We start from the raw sequence: 20,573 nt of genomic DNA, 5'->3' as shown, positions 1-20,573 counted from the left end.
AGACACACACTCACTCATACACACAGTCACATACTCACTCAAACACACACTCACATACACACACAAACATATACACACACATACATAGTCACGGACACACATACGCATAAACACATGGACACACACAATAATAATAATAATTCTGGCATTCGACCCGGCGCCTGATCCCGTCTTCGAGACGTCTCAAAGCGCCTCACAGGATACGCTGTACTGTGTAGTGACTGTGTGTTTTGCGGGCGAAACGCGGCAGCCAATTGCGCCCGGCGACGTCCCCCACAAACAGTCGTGGATTGATTGAAGTGACCACATGATTATTATTATTATTATTATTATGCCCCAAAGTGCAGTAATTAATAGCACATGATCCAATCCACGGCTGTTTGTGATGTTTCAGTGTATCCTGTGAAGCGCTTTGAGACGTCTCGAAGACGTGATCAGGCGCTGTGTCAAATGCCAGGATCATTATTATAATTATTATAATTATTATTATTATTACAATGCTGTGTGTCTGTAACAAGAGGATTGCCTACAACTCCCGCCGGGCTTTGCGCGGGGGAAGAAGGTGGGGGTGCGGCGGAGACTACAACTCCCGTGAGGCGGCGCGCGCCGCGGCTGAGTGTGCGCCTGCGCAGCCCGGAGTGACGTAGCTCCTCAGTGTGAATGGTCCTCTCACTGTTACTGTTGCGAATTGTATCCCTTACGGTTCGGGATCAGCTGTTCACACACTCCCTCTCTCTCCCTCTCTCTCTCTCTCCCTCACACTCACACACTCACTGCACACCCACAGCTCTCACTCACACTCAGGTATATTTTATTATTATATCAAGATGGCGACAGTTATTCAGAACCCTCTTAAATCGTGAGTATCTCTCTTTATTTTCTCCTCTCTCTCTCTCTCTCTCTCTGCAACTGCATTTTGCAAATTTACAATCTCTGCTCTCTCTCTCTCTCTCTCTCCCTTTCTGCTGGTGCATTGGCTCAATTCTGCACCCCCACCCCCCCCACCACCATCACCACCACCACACACACCCCCTCTCCCCCCACTCTCTCTCTCTCTCTCTGGAGCCTTTGCTATGTGTGTGTGTGTGTGTGTGTGGAAGGAGTGTGTGTGTGTGTGTGTCTGTCTGTGTGTGCAATTGTCTGGGTCAGTCTGTGTGTGTGTGGGGGGGGGTTGTCTGTGACACAATTGTGTGCAATTGTATGTATGTCTGGGTTTGTATGTGTCTGTGTGCAATTGTCACAGTGTCTCCCCCCCCCCCCCTTTTGCAAAGTTGCATTGCACACAGGAGGGAGGGAGGGATGCAGGAGGCAGGGGTTGGAGTGGGGGGGAGAGAGGGGACAGAGAGAAATAGGGGAGAGGGCAGAGAGACAGATGGGGGGAAGGGAACAGTGAAGAGAGAGATGTTAGAGAGGGTTGGGGGGAAAGATAGGGGGAGTTGGGGGGGAGGGAGGAGCAGTGAAGAGAGAGAGAGAGGGAGACATGGGGGAGGGAGAGAAAGAGATTGGGAGAGAAGGATAGAGAGAGGGAGATGGGGGGAGAGGGGTAGAGAGAGGGGATTGGGGAGAGAGGGAGATGGGGGGAGAGGGGTAGAGGTTCTTTGCTTTGCACATGAATTATGAGGGTGCAATGGCCAACATGCACTAGTTATTTGCTGAACCCCCTTCAATGAATGTGATGCTGATTTTATTTTATCTTTGTCTGTTTTTTTTCCTGAGTGGTGGTGAGGGGGGGGTGTGATGTGCATATTTGTGCGTTATGTGTGTGTGTGTGTGTGTGTTTAGAGATTCCTCTCTCTCTACTGTTAATAGTTTAATTTTATTTTATTGGTGGGGGGGAAGAAGAGGGTGATTTTTTTTCTCTTTCTCTCTTTTCTCTTTCTCTCTCTCTCTGTGTGTGTGTGTCTGAATGCAACACAACACAGGCTGATCTTTCAGGGGGGAAAAAATGCTGTTTTATGATTAGGTTGGGTGGGAGGGGAGCATTTGTGTGTGTATTAATGGGGCTTCATTCATATGAATGTGCAGCACAGCAGCCAAAGCCACTCGCCTTTAATGAGCGGCTGCGGTGACAGCGTCTCTCCAGCGCCGCCCGGCGGCAGACACTGGAACTGTCAGCGTTAACAGGGGGGGGAAAAGCAGGCGAATTAAAGGCAACGGGTCATCAATAAGCAGTGAGCCGACCAATAATCAGATTGAATGATGATTTATAGATCAAATAATAACAGTGATCATTTTTTTTTAAGGTGATGATAATAATAATAATCCTTGCCTTTGACACAGCGCCTTATTGCGCCGTCGAGAGGCCTCAAAGGGTCTGCTGTTGTATTGTATGTTTATGACCGATAAAATGTATTAAAAATGAAAATATCAGTATAATCCAATAATTAAATATATTGTGAAGTGTCAAAGAGGAAGTTTAATTGCAAAGGGGGGAAGAGTGCGGTGAAAAGACCATCATAAGATCACAGACAATTAGCTTTGCGGCAACATAACATAATAATCCTCGCATTTGACACAGCCCCTTATTACGTCTTCGAGACGTCTCAAAGCGCTTCACAGGATACACTGTAAAGTGTAGTGACTGTGTGTTTTGTAGGAGAGACGTGGCAGTCAATTGCGCCGCCCAGCGACGTCCCCACAAACAGTCGCGGTTCGAAGTGACCGAATTATTATTATTATTATTATTATTTACTTGTGTGTGTGTGTGTTTTTTTTTTACAACACCCAAAAAGAAATCCGCTTGGGGGTTTGCAAAAACCCAATAAAAATTTTGCTGCAATTGGCGTGTGCGTGTGCATGTGCACGCGTGTGCGTGCGTGTGTGTGTGTGTGTCTTTTTACTTTGTGATTTTGCTCAATCTGTTTGCAAGGGCTCGAAGGGGTTAATGTGTGTTCTGTGTGTGCCAGAAGGAGAAAATTATTGCTATGCCTCTCTCTCTCTCTCTCTCTCTCTCTCCCTCCCTCCCCCACCTAATATTTAATACATAATGCATCCATTTCTCAGCCCTGGAGCTAGCTCTTGCAATGAGATCCGCTGGGGTTCTGAATTTGGGGGGATTTGCGAGAGAATTTGGGGAATTTATTACAGTAATAATAATAATAATAATCCTTGGGTTTGGTACAGCGCCCGATCACGTCTTCGAGACGCCTCAAAGCGCTTCACAGGATACGCTGTAAAGCGAATGGACTGTATATTTTGTGGGCGAAATGTTGCGTGTGAATTTCCTAACTAATAATAATGATAATCAGCGCCTTGGGAGGTCCTCCCGACGTGAAAGGCGCTCTATAAATGTAATTTTGTTGTTGTTGTTGTTGTTATTGTAATCCTTGTGCATTGATACAGCGCCTGATCACGTCTTCGAGACGTCTCAAAGCGCTTCACAGAATATATATATATATCTGTGAATTGCTCACTTGGCGTCAGAGGACGCTGGATAAAAATAATGATAAAATAATAATAATTTCAATAATTTTAATAATAATATTATTAATAATATTAGCAAAGTGGATTGACTGTATATTTTGTGGGCGAAATGTGTATCCTGCATGGGTTTGGTTCATACGGAGCTCAGACAGACAGACAGAGGGTGCTAACAAAAACTGAGTATTTTAGGCAAAATCTTTTATTTGCAATCCCCCCTTCAACAAAAAAAACCAGAGCCGCTTTAATTATTTTATTACTTCTTAATAAAAAAAAGTATTTTATGGTTTTGATATAAAAGCATGTCATTACTTGAATGAAAGTGTTCGATTCCGTTGAAAATAATTGCGTCATTTTGCGGGTTTAATTCGATAAATCTATCATTTTTAATAAAATATCGGCTTTGAAATCGCTGCGAAGCTCTCCAGGACGCCGCCCGGCGTGAAGGGACCGATTTCGATGCAAGTTGTTGTTAAGTGACATCAGTATTTCAAATATTTTATTATTTTAACGGATTTTAGAAACGCTGCTTTAATGAGGGGAATAATAGTCCCCGAGTGTGTGACAATCCACAGTCACTCCACTTTACAGCGCATCCTGTGAAGCGCTTTGAGGCGTCTCGACGACGTGATCAGGCGCCGGGTCAAACCCCGGGATTACCGTCAAGTGTAGTGACTGTGTATTTTGTGGACGAAACGTGGCAGCCAATTGCGCCCAGCGACGTCCCCACAAACAGTCGTGGATTGAGCCACCGATTTATTATTATTTATTTATTTGAAGGGATTTCCCCCAATCGACCGACAGCCGGGTCAATAATAATAATAATAATAATCCCGGCATTAGACCCGGCGCCTGATCACGTCTTCGAGACGTCTCAGAGCGCTTCACGGGATGCGCTGTAAAGTGTAGTGGCTGTGTGTTTTGCGGGCGAAACGCGGGCAGCCGATCGCGCCCGGCGACGTCCCCCACAAACCAAGCTGTGGATCGCGATCAATTCACTGCACGTTTTTCCCTGGAATTTCTAGCTTTTGGCCTCGTTGCTGTAAAATATTCTGTATAATTCAGTCCACACACAAAACAATTGGTGAACGTGGAGTCGGGAGATGGCGAATTCACACAAACCTACAGCAAGATTTTACCCAGTCAACAAAAGCTGCTTAAAGGGGTAACTCTTCTAGACCCACAGAGGGAAAGATGGGGGAGGGAGAGGAAGAGATTGGGAGAGGAAGAGATTGGGAGAGGAAGATAGAGAGAGGAAATGGGGGACGGGGTGGAGAAGGGGGGAGATGGGCGGGGAGAGGAGAGGGGGTAGAGAGAGGGGATTGGGGGAGATGGGCGGGGAGAGGGGATTGGGGGGAGAGAGAGAGATGGGGGCAGAGAGGTAGAGAGAGAGAGAGGGAGATGGGGGGAGAGAGGTAGAGAGAGGGAGATGGGGGGGTGGTTTCATAGCACAGGAGGAGAGGAAAGACTTTATTAATAACGATCCTCGCATTTGATATAATAATGCTAAAGTAATCCTGGCCTTTGACCCGGCGCCTCATCACGTCGTCGAGACGTCTCAAAGCGCTTCACGGGATACGCTGTAAGGTGTAGTGACTGTTTTGCGGGCGAAACACGGCAGCCAATTGCGCCCGGCGACGTCCCCGCAAACAGCCGGGGGTTGAGTGAACAATTTATTATTATTTTGAAGGGATTATTCCCCCCAGAAAGTGATCCCCCAATCGCCTGACAAGCGGGTTCCTAGTGACTGCCGGGGACACAGGCGCGTGTGTGTGTGGGTGTCTTGTGTTCAAACCCCTTCACCCCCCCCTTGGCATCTCCCTCTCTCCCTCCCTCCCTCCTCACTCCTCCCATTCCACCACCCAGTCAGTGCCTCCGCTCGACTGGCACCCACCTGCCCCCCCTCGTGCCCTCCGCCCCCACCATCGGAGGTTGCGCTTTCAGCCGCTACGCCCCCAAACTCCCTCTCTCCGCCTCGCCCCCTCCCTCCCTCCGCCTCGCCCCCTCCCTCCCTCCGCCTCGCCCCCTCCCTCCCTCCCTCACCTCCCTCCCTCCCTCCGCCTCGCTCCCTCCCTCCTCCGCCTCGCTCCCTCCCTCCTCCGCCTCGCTCCCTCCCTCCCTCCGTCTCGCTCCCTCCCTCCCTCCGCCTCGCTCCCTCCCTCCCTCCGCCTCTTTCAAGCCCCATCTGAAAACCTTCACTTTGACCGTACTTAAGGGCATCTCCCCCCCCTTCCCCCTCACCGCACCCCCCCCACCACCATCAACCAGGGTCAGGCTCCGAGTCAGGGTTAAGTGCTCCGAGACCCTGTGCTGTGTGATGGGGGGTGTGTGTGTGTGGAGAGGGGGGGGGTGTTTGGGGGTACATTAGGGGCTAGTTGCTGTTTGAGGAGGTGTATGGCTGTGTATATTTTTTGTTGTTGTGTTTAAATGGGGGGGAAAGTGGCTCAGGATTCCTTGGGAAAATGCCAGGAGTTTTTATCAGATCCTGACAGCTGGCACAATAATAACAGATCTTCCCCCCCCTCCCCCCCCCACCACCCCCCCGTTTAATATTTAACTGTCTGCACATCTGGCCTGCACATGTGGAAGATTTGTAGGGCTCACCGTCCACACAGAGAGAGAAGCAGAGAGGGGGAAGGAGAAAGAGGCGGGGAGGGAGAGTGGGGGGGGGGGAGAGAGAGGGAGGGAGAGAGGGAGAAACTCCCTTTTTCTCCCCCCCCCACCCCCCCGCGCTCCACTCACCCCCGACCCAGCGGAAGATCTTTAACGTCCGTCTGAACCGGGAGGGGATAGGAACGGGGTGTGGGGGGAGCGCGAGTGAGGTTTAATGTCTCATCCGAAGGACGGTGTCGCCGACAATACTTCTCTCTCTCTTTCTCTCTCTCTGTGCCCACCCCCCAACCCCCAGCGCTGGGCTGGAGAGTCAGCCTGGACCGTGAGGGGTGGGGGTGGGTTGGGGGCTCGAACCGAGAGAGAGCGAGAGAGAGAGAGAGAGAGAGCGCATGCGAGCTTGAGACCGAGCCACGGCTGACATCGAAACGTGCCTTAATATCTTTGCTCCAAACGTGTCTGTCGATCGATTGCTCGGTCCGTGGAGCCCCTCACGCGGATAGTCCCACCTCCGCGGCCTCTGGCGCGGTAACGTCCCACGGTTACGCTTGGCTCCACACCCCGGCAAGCGCAGAGAGGCGTCTCGAAGGCACGATAAGGCGCCAGTTACTATGAGAGTCCCCTGGGCACGGGCGAGTGCTCACTGGGTGTTGCGACGCAGGTTTAATTCACATCACATTGAGCCGATGTCGGGGCTGAAATCCAGCGAGGAGGCTTGGCAGCTCTCGGAGCGATCACACAAGCCACAGCTCACTCCCGGCCACAGAAAAACCCTTCCCACCCATTTGATCTCGTCCGTCCTGAATCCGATCCCAACTCCACAGCTGGAACGGGTTATCAGTAAAAGGGACGGCTGAGCAAAACCAGGATCGCTCAGCAAAGAGCTGGCGGTGGGGCAGACTGAGTGCTGGGTGTGGGGGGGGGGGGGGGTGGGGGAGGGAGATCGAATAGTGTGGAGTCTCTCCCTGTAGCTCAGGGGTTAGACCCCTCGCCTCGCGAGCCAGAGGACCCAGGTTCGATTCCCGGGCGGGTCAGGTCGGGGCGAAAGATTGGGCAAGTTTCCTTACTCCACACACACACACACCCACAGACAGACAGACAGACAGATGTGAAAATTTTGGTGTAAATGTTTGTTGTTGTTGTGTGTGAGAGGGTTTGCTGGTGTCGGAGGCCTGTCCTGCCCTGTACAGTGCAGATCAGGACACCAACTAGTTGTTGTGGCTGTTTTGCAGGTGGTGAGGGGGTCGGTGTGATGTGATGTGATGGGTGGGGGCTGGCTGTGTGCGGGCTGGGCTGGGCTTGGGGGGCTGGGCTGGGCTTGGGGGGGGCTGGGCTGGGCTTGGGGGGGCTGGGCTGGGCTGGGGGGGCTGGGCTGGGCTGGGGGGCTGGGCTGGCTGGGGGCGGGCTGGGCTTGGGGGGCTGGGCTGGGCGGCTGGGCTTGGGGGGCTGGGCTGGGCTTGGGGGGTTGGGCTGGGCTTGGGGGGCTGGGCTGGGCTTGGGGGGCTGGGCTGGGCTTGGGGGGCTGGGGTGGGGGGCGCTGGGATGTGTTGTGATGGGGGTCCGGCTGTTTTCCAGGTTGGGGGAGGACTTTTACCGCGAAGCCATCGAGCACTGCCGGAGTTACAATGCGCGGCTGTGTGCGGAGAGGAGCATGAGGTTACCTTTCCTGGACTCGCAGACAGGAGTGGCTCAAAACAACTGCTACATCTGGATGGAAAAGACTCACAGGGGCCCAGGTAAACAACAACAACAACAACAGAATTACACCCCCTCACGCAGGGTAGTGTCCCAGAGCCCAGAGCCAGAGTGGGGGGTGGGTGGCGGCGGGGAGGGGGGGAAGGAGGAGTGGGAGAGGTGACTGTGGACATGGTTGAAGAACGAGGTCTTCTGGTGAGACCTGAAGTTGGGGGAGGAAGGAGGGGGCAAGAGGGAGAGGGAGAGGGAGTGAGAGAAGGAGGGAGGGACAGAGGGAGGGAGGAAGACCGACAGAGAGAAGGGAGAGTGAGTGTGACAGAGTTCACCTTTCCCTTTAACACCAAAAGGGCCTCAGGGGCTGAGACCGCCTGGAATTTGGGAGTCACAAACATCCAACCCAAACAGAGGTGAACGTGGAGCCCAAACAGTTTGTGTCTCAGTCTCGGAGGAGATCAGTCACTGCCCAAATTTCATCCTAATTGGCATCAGTGTAAGTCTGTGTGTAACCTGAGCTTCACACACACAGACAGACACACACATACAGACACAGACACACACACAGACACACACAGACACACTCACACACAGACACACTACCCACACACACACAGTACCCTGCGTGTGTTTCCCAGCAGTCAGTCACTTGTTATTCGATTGGGGGATCACTTTCCGGGGGTAATAATCCCTTTAAAAAAACAATAATAATTTGGTCGCTTCAACCCACGACTGTTTGTGGGGACGTCGCTGGGCGCGATCGGCTGCCACGTTTGACCCACAAAACACACAGTCACTACACTTTACAGCTTGTCCCGTGAAGCGCTTTGAGAGACGTCTCGAAGACGTGATCAGGGTCCGGGTCCCACGCCAGGGATTATTATTATATATAACTATTATAATAATAGAAAAACGTTTGATAAACTCACCTCTCTCTCTCTCTCTCTCCGCAGGGCTCGCACCGGGACAACTCTACACCTATCCCGCTCGTTGCTGGCGTAAGAAAAGGCGACTGAATATTTTAGAAGATCCTCTGCTCAGGCCGTGTGAGATTAAACTGGGTAAGAGACGTTGGTTTTGATAGAAAAACAAGTCGTTTTCATCCCAAGAAATTGTGTGGCTTAGTGGTAGCTCTCTCTCTCGCTCTCTCTCGCGCCTCTGATTCAGAAGCTTGTGGGTTCAAGCCCCCACTCCGCCCTTTGAGCTCACAGTCTAGGCTGATGTTCCAGAGCAGTGCTGGGGGTGGGGGCGTGGAGGGGTTGTGGGGGGGGAGAGCGAGACAGAGAGAGAGAGAGAGACATTGTCAGAGACTCCGTCTTCCGGTTGAAGACGTTAAACCGAGATCTTCGGGACGTCTCAAAGCGCTTCAAACGACGCACTGTAAAGCGGAGTGACTGTGTAATCTGCGGGCGAAACACGGCAGCCAATTGAGGCATCTGTGTGTCTCTGTGTATGTGTGGTACGTGTCTGTGTGGTATGTGTGTATGTGTGCGCGTGGAGTAAGGAAACCTGCCTAAGCTTTCGCCCTGACATGACCTGCCCAGGAATCGAACCCCTTTAAGTTGCGAGGGTCGGGAGCGGACAGCAGCTTTGCAGCCGTGAAGCAAATTCAATGCTAAACCCATTAGATGGATGAGGATTCCCTGGGCCCCTGATTAATGTCCTGCCTGTTAATTGATTGCCTCTCACCTCCTCAATGAGAATCAACTGCAGTGTCAGAGGTGATGTGGTCGGGAACCTCGAGCAGTGATAATGAACTCCGTTTCCTCTGGGCCCAAAGCTAAATGACTAGACGGGGAGTTAAAGTGAATTAGGGGCCGACCCGATAGGACCAGAGGCCACGCACGGCTGCCATCAAAGGGGGTAAATTAATAATAATAATAATCCTCGCGTTTGACACAATGCCTTATCACCTGTTCAAGACGTCGCAAAGCATCTCAAAGGTTACACCGTCGAGTGTTGTGACTGTTTTTTGGGGGAGCGAGACTCGGCAGCCGAGGGTTGAAGCAACCGAATTATTATTATTATTATTAGAATCGACTAACAACTGGGTTCAACTGACTGCTGGTAAACACAGGCGCGTGGAACCCGGGTCCTCTGGCTTGCGAGGCGAGGGGTCTGACCCCTGAGTTACAGGGAAAGACTCCACATCAGGCGCTGTATCAAAGGCAGGGATTATTATTAATATTATTGTGTAATATTTCGCTCAGACGCGGAGGTGGCGTTGAAGAAGGAGGGTTTGCTACCGGAAGGTGCTGCTCTCGAGGCCCTTCTGTGTGGGGAGACAGTGGAGAAGAAAACCGAGGCAGAGGAGGAGAGCATCAGTGAATGTCAGGTACAGACAACACCGACAACTTGGCTTTACCCCCCCCCCCCCCCAACCCCCGCACAACACCGAACCCGGGGGGACGGAGTAAGGGGATGACTGTAGGTGTGGGAGACACACTCACTCACTCACTCACTTACACTCACTCACACTCACTCACTCGCGCACACACACACAGTGTAAGTGCTGTGTAAGTGCAAGAAGCTAATCAATGTCTCTGTGTGCGTGGCGTGTGCGTGGCGTGTGCATGGCATGTGCGTGGCGTGTTTTGTCCCTACAGAGGATCCTGGCCAATGACTTTCCTCATGAAATCGAAGGGGATGAGCTGGAGGATGAGGCACCAAAGAGGAAAAATAAAACCAAAAGCAGAGTGAGTGACCCACAGTGTCCTCTGAGGGGCCGAGGGGGTGGGTGAGGGGTAAGGGGGGAGGGGCGGGTAGGGAGGGACAGGGACTGGGGGGGTACAGAAGTGGGGGAGTGCAATTGGGAGAGGGTGGGAGTGAGGCTGAACAGTGTTGGGGGAGAGGGGTGGTCAGATTTGATAGTTTCTCACTCACAGACACAAATACACACACACACTCACAAAGACACACACACAGACACACACACTCACTCACACAGACACACACACTCACACACACTCACAAAGACACTCACACAGACACACACTCACACACACTCACACACACGCTCACACACACACACACAACAGACACAGAGACAGAAGCACACACGGACACACTCACAGACACAAGCATGCACACACAGACTCTCACTCCCCCCACTACCCCCCCTCTCTCTCTCCCCCCCTTCTCTCCCCCCTCTTCCTCCCCCTCTCTCTCTCCGCCCCCCCCCCCCCCCAGCTCTCTCCCTGTGACACCCCCCTCACGGAGACCGTGTTAACCACCTCTCTGTGTTGCAGGCGTGTGGTATAGGTGGACTGAGGAAAAGGCAGGAGCCGACATCACTGGAGGATAGAGACAAGCCGTACGTGTGTGACAGTGAGTAAAGCTCCCGCTCTCACTCCCAGCGTCTCAGCCGGGCTCCGTCACTCTCTCTCTCTCTCCCTCTCACACTCACTCACTCACTCTCTCTCCCCAGCACTCCCTCTCTCCCTCTCACACTCACTCACTCTCTCTCCCCAGCGCTCCCTCTCTCCCTCTCACACTCACTCACACTCTCTCCCCAGCGCTCCCTCTCTCCCTCTCACACTCACTCACTCTCTCTCCCCAGCGCTCCCTCTCTCCCTCTCACACTCGCTCACACTCTCTCCCCAGCGCTCTCTCTCCCTCTCACACTCATACACTCACTCTCACTTTCACTCCGTCCCTCTCTTATTCTTTCTCACACACATACACACATACGCGCGGTCTCTCACACTCCCTCCCTCCCTCCTTCTCACACTCACTCTCCCTCCCTCCCTCCCTCCCTCTCGCACCCTCCCTCCCTCCCTCCCTCCCTCTCACACTCTCTCCCTCCCTCTCACACTCTCTCCCTCCCTCTCACACTCTCTCCCTCCCTCTCACACTCTCTCCCTCCCTCCCTCCCTCCCTCTCACACTCTCTCCCTCCCTCCCTCTCTCACACTCACTCTCTCTCCTTCCCTCTCACACTCACACTCACACTCTCTCTCTCTCACCTGCAGTCTGTGGAAAGCGCTATAAGAACCGTCCGGGGCTGAGTTATCACTACACACACACACACTTGGCCGAGGAGGAGGGAGAGGATGACTTGGAGCGACACACGCTGCCATTTCACCGCAAGAACAGTCACAAACGTAAGCTCTTTCTCTTCACCCCTTTCCCCCCCCCCATTTGCCCCCGCTCTCCCCCCCCATTTCCTCCCTCCCCCTCTCCCCTGGCAGGGAGGGGGAGAGAGAGAGAGAGAGGGAGGAATCGATGAGAATGATTTTGACCCCAATAATAATAACAATAATAATAATAATTCGGTCGCTTCAACCCCCGGCTGTTTGTGGGGACGTCGTTGGGCGCGATCGGCTGCCGCGTTTCGCCCACAAAACGCACAGTCACTACACTTCACAGTGTGTCCCGTGAAGCGCTTTGAGACGTCTCGAAGACGTGATCAGGCGCCGGGTCAAACCCCGCGGTTATTATTATTATTATTTGACATTTAGTGTCCCCGGTTGGGTCGGGGGAGGGGTGGGGGTGTGGGGTGTGGTGAGGGTGGGGGGTAGAGGACAGAGAGGGCAAAACACCACTTTTTTTGAAGGGATTATTACCCCCAGGAAAGCGATCCATCAATCGACTAACAACCGGGTTCCTGCTCGCTACTGGGGGGCCACATGTTGCAATCAAATGGGTTGGTTTTGGGGCTAAGGCTGGATGGAATCTTCCTGCCCCCAACGCCCTCCCCCCCTCCTCTATGTGCCCCCCATTTTTCCTGCTCTAAATTCCTCCCCTTTGTCTGAAATCTCCCCCATTCGCCTCCCACTTCCTTTCCCTTCCCCCGAATACAAATGAATAGTTCTCTGGTCGTGTTGTGTTGGGGGGTGGGGGTCAAGGTGGTGGTGGGGTAGGGGTGGGGGTGTGCTGTGACGGAGGGGAGTAGGTGCTGTGTCGTGTGTGAACCCCAGTTACTGATGCTGCTGCTGCTGCTGTTGTTGTTGTTTGGGTGGGTTAAGGCCTGTGTTCAATCCCGGGTTTTTTGAAAGCGTTGACTTGGTGTGAACGGTGGATGCAAGTTACCGCCATTTTTGCCTACAAAACACGCAGTCACTACACTCCACAGTGTGTCCCGTGAAGCACTTTAGGACGTCTCAACGACGCGATAAGGCGCAGTATTGAATGCAGCGGTTATTAGGGTTCGTACATCACAAATCACCACTATATAAACTCCAAACAGTACTCTCTCTCTCGCTCTCTCTCTCGATGGCCGAGCTCTGTGGGTTTAGCCGGTTAGACTCCAGCAGTTACCCCCAACCCACACTCTGGGCTCCACCCACCCTCTCCAGCCTTGGCTCTCGCCAACCTGCGCCTAATACCCTCCGGAATTAGGTAAACAGGGGGCATCCCCTCCAGGGAGAGGGGGAGAGAGAGAGAGAGAGAGAGCGCATCCCATCCCGACAATCTCTCTCTGGGGTTTCCAGGTGTGGGGGGGATGTGGGGAATACTCGGTCGGGTTTGGAGACTCTTAAGCAACAGTGATTTTGTGTGTGTGTAGTTGCGTGTGCGTGGTTTTTGTGTGTGTGTAGTTGCGTGTGCGTGATTTTGTGTGTGTGTAGTTGCGTGTGCGTGTCTGTGTGGGGAGGTGGTGGGGGTGTGGTGTCTGTGTGGTATATGTGTGTGGTATATATGTGGTGTGTGTGTGTGGTATATATGTGGTGTGTGTGTGTGTGTGTGGTATATATGTGGTGTGTGTGGTGTGTGTGTGTGTGTGTGGTATATATGTGGTGTGTGTGTGTGTGTGTGTGTGTGTGTGTGTGTGTGTCAGACACCCGGAGGGATATTGTGGTGGTGTAATGGGCTGTGATGTGTTCGGAGTCGGATGAGGATGCGCGAAGCCTCCTCTGTGCTGAAGGGGATTTAGTTTTTCTCTGATAAGCCTCTGACTGTCAAGCGTAAACTTGTTGTTTTTAACGGATGACAATACAGGCGGAAAAGTTGGCTTGGAGGGGTGGGGGGGACAGACACACAGACAGACCAGGGGTGTGTGGGAGGGGGCGGGGTGTCTCTATACTGTCTCTGTCAGTGTCTGTGTGTGTGTGTCCATCTGTGTGTGTGTATCTGTCTCTATATCTATGTGTGTGTGTGTGTGTCTGTGTATGTCTCTATCTGTGTGTGTGTGTGTGTATCTCTATCTCTGTCTGTGTCTCTATCTATGTGTGTGTCTCTCTCTATGTCTGTGGGTGTGTGTCCATCTGTGTGTGGGTGTTTCTATCTGTCTGTGTGTATGTGTGTGTATCTATCTGTGTGTATGTGTGAGTGTCTATCTGTGTGTGTGTTTGTGGTGTGAGACTGTGTGTTAAAAAGAAACCATCTTACGTCGCATTTTATCCAAATAAAAATTCACGGAGGGTCTTAAATAAAATGCTGATGCCCCAAAGCCCGACAGCCTTTGGCAGCGATCAGACAGAATCTGCGAAGTTACTGATCAGCAAAACACGGATTCAGACGAACCCGTTTGTCTCTGGTGGAGATTAGGAGCCACAGAAATCCTGCGCATTGTCTTTCTGCGTTAATATTTCCTGAGGCTCGTTCCCTATTCCTCTTTGCCGCTGAGTTCGATTCACAAGAGCAAATCCTGGACGAGAAAAAAGACTTCAAGGTCCATCTTCTTCTTATTTTATTATTATATGTGCAAACTCCACCTTCCTGGCAGTCGCTTACACAAATAATAATAATAATAATAATAATAATAATCCTGGCGTGTGACCCGGAGCCCGATCATGTCTTCGAGACGTCTCAAAGTGTAGTGACTGTGTGTTTTGTGGGCGAAACGCGGCAGCCGATCGCGCCCAGTGACGTCCCCCACAAACAGCCGTGGGGTGAGTGACCAAATATATATATTTTGAAGGGATTATTACCCCCGGAAAGTGGTCCCCCAATTGATTAACAAGCGGGTTCCTACTGACTGCCGGGGACACAGGCGCGTTTGTGTCTGTGTGTGTCTGTGCGTGTCTGTGGGTGTCTGTAAGTCTGTGTGTGTGGGTGTGGAGTAAGGAAACTTGCCCAATGTTTCGCCCCGACCTGACCCGCCCGGGAATCGAACCCGGGTCCTCTGGTTCGCGAGGCGAGGGGTCTAACCCTTGAGCTACAGGGGCTGTGGGGTGGGGGGCGAGGGGTCTAACCCCTGAGCTACAGGGGCTGTGGGGTGCGAGGCGAGGGGTCTAACCCCTGAGCTACGGGGCTGTGGCTCGCGAGGTCCATCTAGTTGGCCTCCCACCATCCTGGCAGCCGTTTTGACAAACACTGTACCGTACAGTGAGCAAATTAACGATGAGACAAGACTGAAAGCCCGACATAACGATTTCTGACTGACTGTTTTGTAGGAATCCTAACATTGGAGGCATTTTAATGAATGGGATGGAATAGAAGCCTCCCCCCCCCCCCCACCCCACCGCCCCCCTTTCCCCACCCCCCCTCCCAGACACCACTGGTCGTGAACAAACCGAGCTGCCGACTTGCATCAAAGAGAGAGAGAGAGAGAGAGAGAAAGAATTTTTTTTGTGTGGAAAAAAAAACACATTTTCTTTTTTTTTGCTCGTGAAAAATAATTATAAATAAAATCTGACTGTTACTTTGACTGAACGGTTGTGTGTGATTTATTTTCTCCCCCGCCCCCCCCCCCACCCACTCCACCCCACCAACCCCCACCCCACCCCCTCCCCTCGCCTTAGAAAAATTCCTGTAGCTCAGGGGTTAGACCCCTCGCCTCGCAAGCCAGAGGACCCAGGTTCGATTTCCGGGCGTGTCAGGTCAGGGCGAAACATTGGGCAGGTTTCCTTACTCCCCCCACACACCCGGTTGTTAGTCGATTGTCGGATCGCTTTCCGGGGGTAATAATCCCTCGAAAAAAAAAGTATAATCTAATTACTCAATCCACGACTGTGCGCAATTGGCTGCCGCGTTTCGCCCACAAAACATACAGTCAACTCCCTCTACAGTGTCTTCTGTGAAGCGCTTTGAGACGTCGCGAAGAATTATTATTATTATTATTATTATTATTCAAGTCTGGAGAATTCTCTCCACGTCTTTCTTAAAATCAGGCTCTCGTAACTGCACCAGATATTCCAGTCCTTCAGTGACTTGCTCCCGATTTATCAGCCTCTCTTTGCTCTTGTATTCCATGTCCTTTGCTGTCCTTTGGGTGAGGCATTAAACAGAGTTTCCCCCACCCCTCACCCCCTCAGCCCCCACTCCCCACCCTCCCATCTGTGCCCTGTTAAGGTGGACGTTAAAGATCTCCTGAGTCACAGTTGGGAAAAGAGTAGGGAGTTTTTCTCTCTCTCTCTCTCTCTGGCCAACAACTCCAACCCTCCCCACCCCTCAGATAAAAAATCAGTCACTCAATCCACGACTGTTTGTGGGACAGGCCCGGGCGCAAGTGTTTTCGCCCACAAAACACACAGTCACTACAGCCGACTGCAGTTACAGGTGGAGCCTTGTATGGTGAGGTGAAGTGTAGACAACGTCTACTGTTAAGATCTGACACTTGCTCCGAGACATTATCTCATCCAACAGCACCAGCTCAAACCCGGAGGCAATTGGCATCTGATTTAGTGGTACAACAACAGACACTTGTACAGACCCCTCACGTTGGGAAAGCCGTCCCAGGTCGCTGGACAGTCCGGAGTTTTTGAACCCAAGCTGGGAGTTGGGGTCAGGAAGGGTGCAGGGGGATGGGAGGGTGGCCGAAGGCATGGTCGAAGAGGAAGGTCTTTAGACGGGATTTGAAGGATGCGAGAGAGGGAGTGAAGCAGAGGAATCACAGTTTAGAGTTCCAGAGCGTGATGGCAGAGATGCTGAATGCCCAGACTGCCAATGGCGGGGGACCTGAAGCAGGCTGGGATCCGTCAAGCGGGGGGAGTGGACATGCTGATATGGGGTTAGTGGGTCGGAGAGGTCGGGGGGAGTGGACAAGCTGATATGGGGTTAGGGGTTGGAGAGGTCGGGGGGAGCGGTCAGGCTGATATGGGGTTAGGGGGTCGGAGAGGTCGGGGGGAGCGGTCAGGCTGATATGGGGTTAGGGATTGGAGAGGTCGGGGGGAGCGGTCAGGCTGATATGGGGTTAGGGATTGGAGAGGTCGGGGGGAGCAAGATGTGGAGGGCTTTGAAAGTGACAACCTGGAACAAACCATTGAAGTCTTTGTATTTTCAAAATGGAGTCGCTCCCTGTAGCTCAGGTGTTAGACCCTTCCTCGCCTCGCGAGCCCAGAGAGAGGACCCACCCGGGTTTCCTTACCTACTCCCTCCACCGCCCCCCACACACACACACGCGCGCGCCTGTGTTTCGCAGCAGTCAGTAGGAACCCGCTTGTGAGTCGATCGATTGGGGGATCCCTTTCAGGGGGTAATAATCCCTTCAAGATAATAATAATAATAAATTGGTCGCTTCAACCCATGACTGTTTGCGAGGACCTCTCTCCCCCACTTCCCCCCCATTCCACCACCCACTGCCTCCGCTTGACCAGCTCCGGCCTCGTCCCCTCCGCTCCACCATCGGTGGCCGTGCCTTCAGCCACTGCGCCCCGAAACTCTGTCACTCTCCCCCTCAATTCCTCCGCCTCGCCCCCTCCCTCCCCGCTTTCAGATCCCTCCTAAAGACCTTCCTTTTCGATCGTGCTTACGGTCACCTCCCTCCCCCCTCTCCCTGTGGGTTTCGCACAGTTCCGCACAGTCACTACACCGCAGTACACATCCCGTGACGGACACACAAAGAGATTGGAGACTCTGAGACTCCATCACAATCACTGGCGCACGGCCCCTCGAGACATCACAAAGACGTGATCTGTATCCAGTGTGAGGAATAATATTATTATTGTTATATTATTATTATTGTTATTTTATTTTTATTTTTATTGTTATTATTTTATTATTGCTGTTATTTTATTATTGTTGTTATTGTCGTTATATTATTGTTGTTATTATTATTGTTATTTTATTATTGCTGTTATTATCATTATATTATTATTGTTATTATTATTATTGTTGTTATTATTATTGTTATTATTATTATTGTTATTATTATTGTTGTTGTTGTTGTTGTTATTATTGTTATTATTATTGTTATTATTGTTATTATTATTGTTATTATTATTGTTGTTGTTGTTGTTATTATTGCAGCCAAAAAAGCTGCCGATGGCTCCACTATTCCGAACGGATATTGTGATTTCTGTTTGGGAGGAACGGCCGGGAACAAAAAGACCGGATGTCCTGAAGATCTCATCTCGTGCGCAGACTGCGGACGGTCAGGTAAACCAGACACACACACACACCCCACACACACCCCCCACACACACACCCCACGCGCACACACACCCGCGCGCACACACACCCGCACCCACACACGCACCCACACACACTCTGTTGTTACCCGCTGGTTCGTGGATTGGCAAATGGCTTTCTCGGGGGCAATAATAATCTCCTCCCAAATAATACCAATAATAAATCGGTCGCCGCGGCTGTTTGTGGGGACGTCACTGGGCGCGATCGGCCGCCGCGATTCGCCCGCAAACCACGCGCACAGTCACTACACTCGACAGCGTGACCCCGCGAAGCGCTTCGAGGGACGTCTCGACGACGGGATCGGGGGCCGTCCAAAGGCCGCGATTACTACCAAATTACCAATTACTGCCATCGCCGAAACCCGCGAGCGAGTCTTCGGGATTCCCTCTGGAATTAAGGGGGCCAGGGGGAGGGACTGCGGGGGGGTTGGGGGCATGTGTGGGGTGGGGGGGGGGGTTTGAACCCACAACCTCCTGACTCAAGAGCCAAGAGGGACTTGGGTCACAGACAGTTTAGGTATTAATGAGGTTAAGCCGCAGTCTGACACTGATGACCGCCGTATGATTGAGTTAACTGCTCAAGTGGTTTAACTCGTCACTGGGGGGGGGGGGGGGAGAGGGAAAACCCGTGGGATGAGCCTTCGGGCCGTCCCAAAGCGCTGTCCGGGACACGCCGGCGAGTGTAGTGACTGTGTGTTTCGCGCTCAGCGACCCCACCCCCCCCACAAGCGGCGGTGGCCCCTGAGCTCCGGACGGAGGACTGGAGCCGAGAGAAAGGCATCGTTTTTACACGTGATGGTGATGGTCTCGTTCCTCTCCTTCCCTGATCCCCCCTCTCCCCCCACTCTCCCTCCATCTCTCTCCCTCCCCTCCCTCTCTCTCCCTCCCCCTCTCTTTCCCTCTCTCTCTCCCCCTCTCTCGCGCTCTCCCCCTCTCTCGCGCTCTCCCCCCACCCCTCTTTCTCCCCTTCCCCCCCTCCCACCCCATCCCCTCTCCAGGACACCCCTCGTGTTTGCAGTTCACAGTGAACATGACGGCTGCCGTCAGGACCTATCGCTGGCAGTGCATCGAGTGCAAGTCCTGCAGTCTGTGCGGCACCTCAGAGAACGACGTGAGTAACACACACAGCGGGCGGACAGCCTGGCCCTCCCCACCGTCTGCTCTCCCCTCTCGTCTCCCCCCTCTCCCCTCTCGTCTCTCCCCTCTCCTCTCCCTTCTCTCCCCTCTCGTCTCCCCCCTCCTCTCCCCCCTCTCCCCTCTCGTCTCCCCACTCTCCCCTCTCGTCTCCCCCTTCTCCCCTCTCGTCTCCTCCCTCTCCCCTCTCGTCTCTCCCCTCCCCTCTCCTCTCCCTTCTCTCCCCTCTTGTCTCCCCTCTCCTCTCCCCACTCTCCCCTCTCGTCTCCCTTCTCTCCCCTCTCGTCCCCCCTCTCCTCTCCGCCCTCTCCCCTCTTCTCTCCCCTCTCCCCTGTGGTCTCCCCTCTCCTCTCTCCCCACCTGCTCCAGCTCCCACCCCCCGCACTTCCCTCCCCACCATTGGTCGGGCGGTCTTGCCTTTAGCCTCTCTTGACCTCTCCCTCTGTCACTCTCTCCTTCAATCCCTCCACCTCGCGCCCCCCTCCCTCACCTCCTTCAACTCCTGTCTAAAGACCCTCCTCTTTGACTGCGCCTTCGGACACCCTCCCACACCCCACCCCGTCCCCCCCACTACCCACCACCCCGCCTGTCCCGGAGGAACTGGCTCGAGGGGCTGAATGGTCTCCTCCTATGTTTCTATAAGACATTTCTCCTTCCTCTTCTAGGACCAGTTGCTTTTCTGCGATGACTGTGACCGAGGCTATCACATGTACTGCCTGAGCCCCCCGATGTCTCAGCCCCCAGAGGGTAAGAGCTCAGCCTGTAGCCTGTATTTACCCCTCTCTGCCCCCCCCTAGAGACAGTGAGTGGGCCTGGAGGGAAGGAACAGGAAGAGTTGAGTCTCTGTAGCTCAGGGGTTAGACCCCTCGCCTCGCGAGCCAGAGGACCCGGGTTTGATTCCCGGGTGGGTCAGGTCAGGGCGAAACCTTATCATTTTTATTAAGAGTCTAAACCCAACTGAGAATTCCCCACATCCCCCCCACTCCTGGAAACCCCAGAGAGAGATTGTTGGGATGGAATGCGCTCTCTCTCTCTCTCTCCCCCTGGAGGGACGCCCCCTACTTACCTAATTCCGGAGAGTATTAGGCGCAGGTTGGCGAGAGCCAAGGCTTGGAAGGGGGAGGGGGGGGGGCGCGGAGATGGAGCCCAGTGTGTGTGTTGTGGATAACTGCTGGAATCTAACCGTCTAAACCCACACATAGCTTGGCTATTGAGAGCGCTGTATGGTAAGCTTTCTCGCTGCTTGTCCAGCTAGGACCACCTTCCCCATTAGGACCTTGGTTTAGGCCTCAGAGAGAGAGTGAGAGAGATGTGTGGCTTTGTAAATGGAGATTGAGAGTGACTGTTGTCTTGCAGGGAGCTGGAGTTGTCACTTGTGTCTACGGCAGCTGAAAGAAAAAGCTTCGGCCTACATCACCCTGACTTAAAACTG

General features: G+C 53.0%; 1 protein-coding gene across 1 annotated transcript; it reads left to right on the top strand.

Moving 5' to 3' along the window:
• Positions 1-777: 777 nt before the first annotated feature.
• dpf1 (D4, zinc and double PHD fingers family 1) lies at positions 778-20,568 on the top strand. The gene is made up of 11 exons (XM_042345414.1): positions 778-859; positions 7,606-7,766; positions 8,673-8,780; positions 9,930-10,054; positions 10,326-10,415; positions 10,968-11,046; positions 11,690-11,821; positions 17,847-17,975; positions 19,006-19,118; positions 19,807-19,888; positions 20,498-20,568. The coding sequence occupies exons 1-11, from the start codon at positions 828-830 to the stop codon at positions 20,566-20,568; spliced, it is 1,122 nt and encodes a 373-aa protein (XP_042201348.1). The 5' UTR covers positions 778-827.
• Positions 20,569-20,573: the final 5 nt, after the last annotated feature.

Source organism: Callorhinchus milii, unplaced genomic scaffold (assembly GCF_018977255.1).
Source record: "Callorhinchus milii isolate IMCB2004 unplaced genomic scaffold, IMCB_Cmil_1.0 Scaffold45, whole genome shotgun sequence".
Taxonomy (NCBI): domain Eukaryota; kingdom Metazoa; phylum Chordata; class Chondrichthyes; order Chimaeriformes; family Callorhinchidae; genus Callorhinchus; species Callorhinchus milii.
Note: the sequence above shows the minus strand (reverse complement) of the source record. Positions and strands in the feature narration are given on the sequence as shown.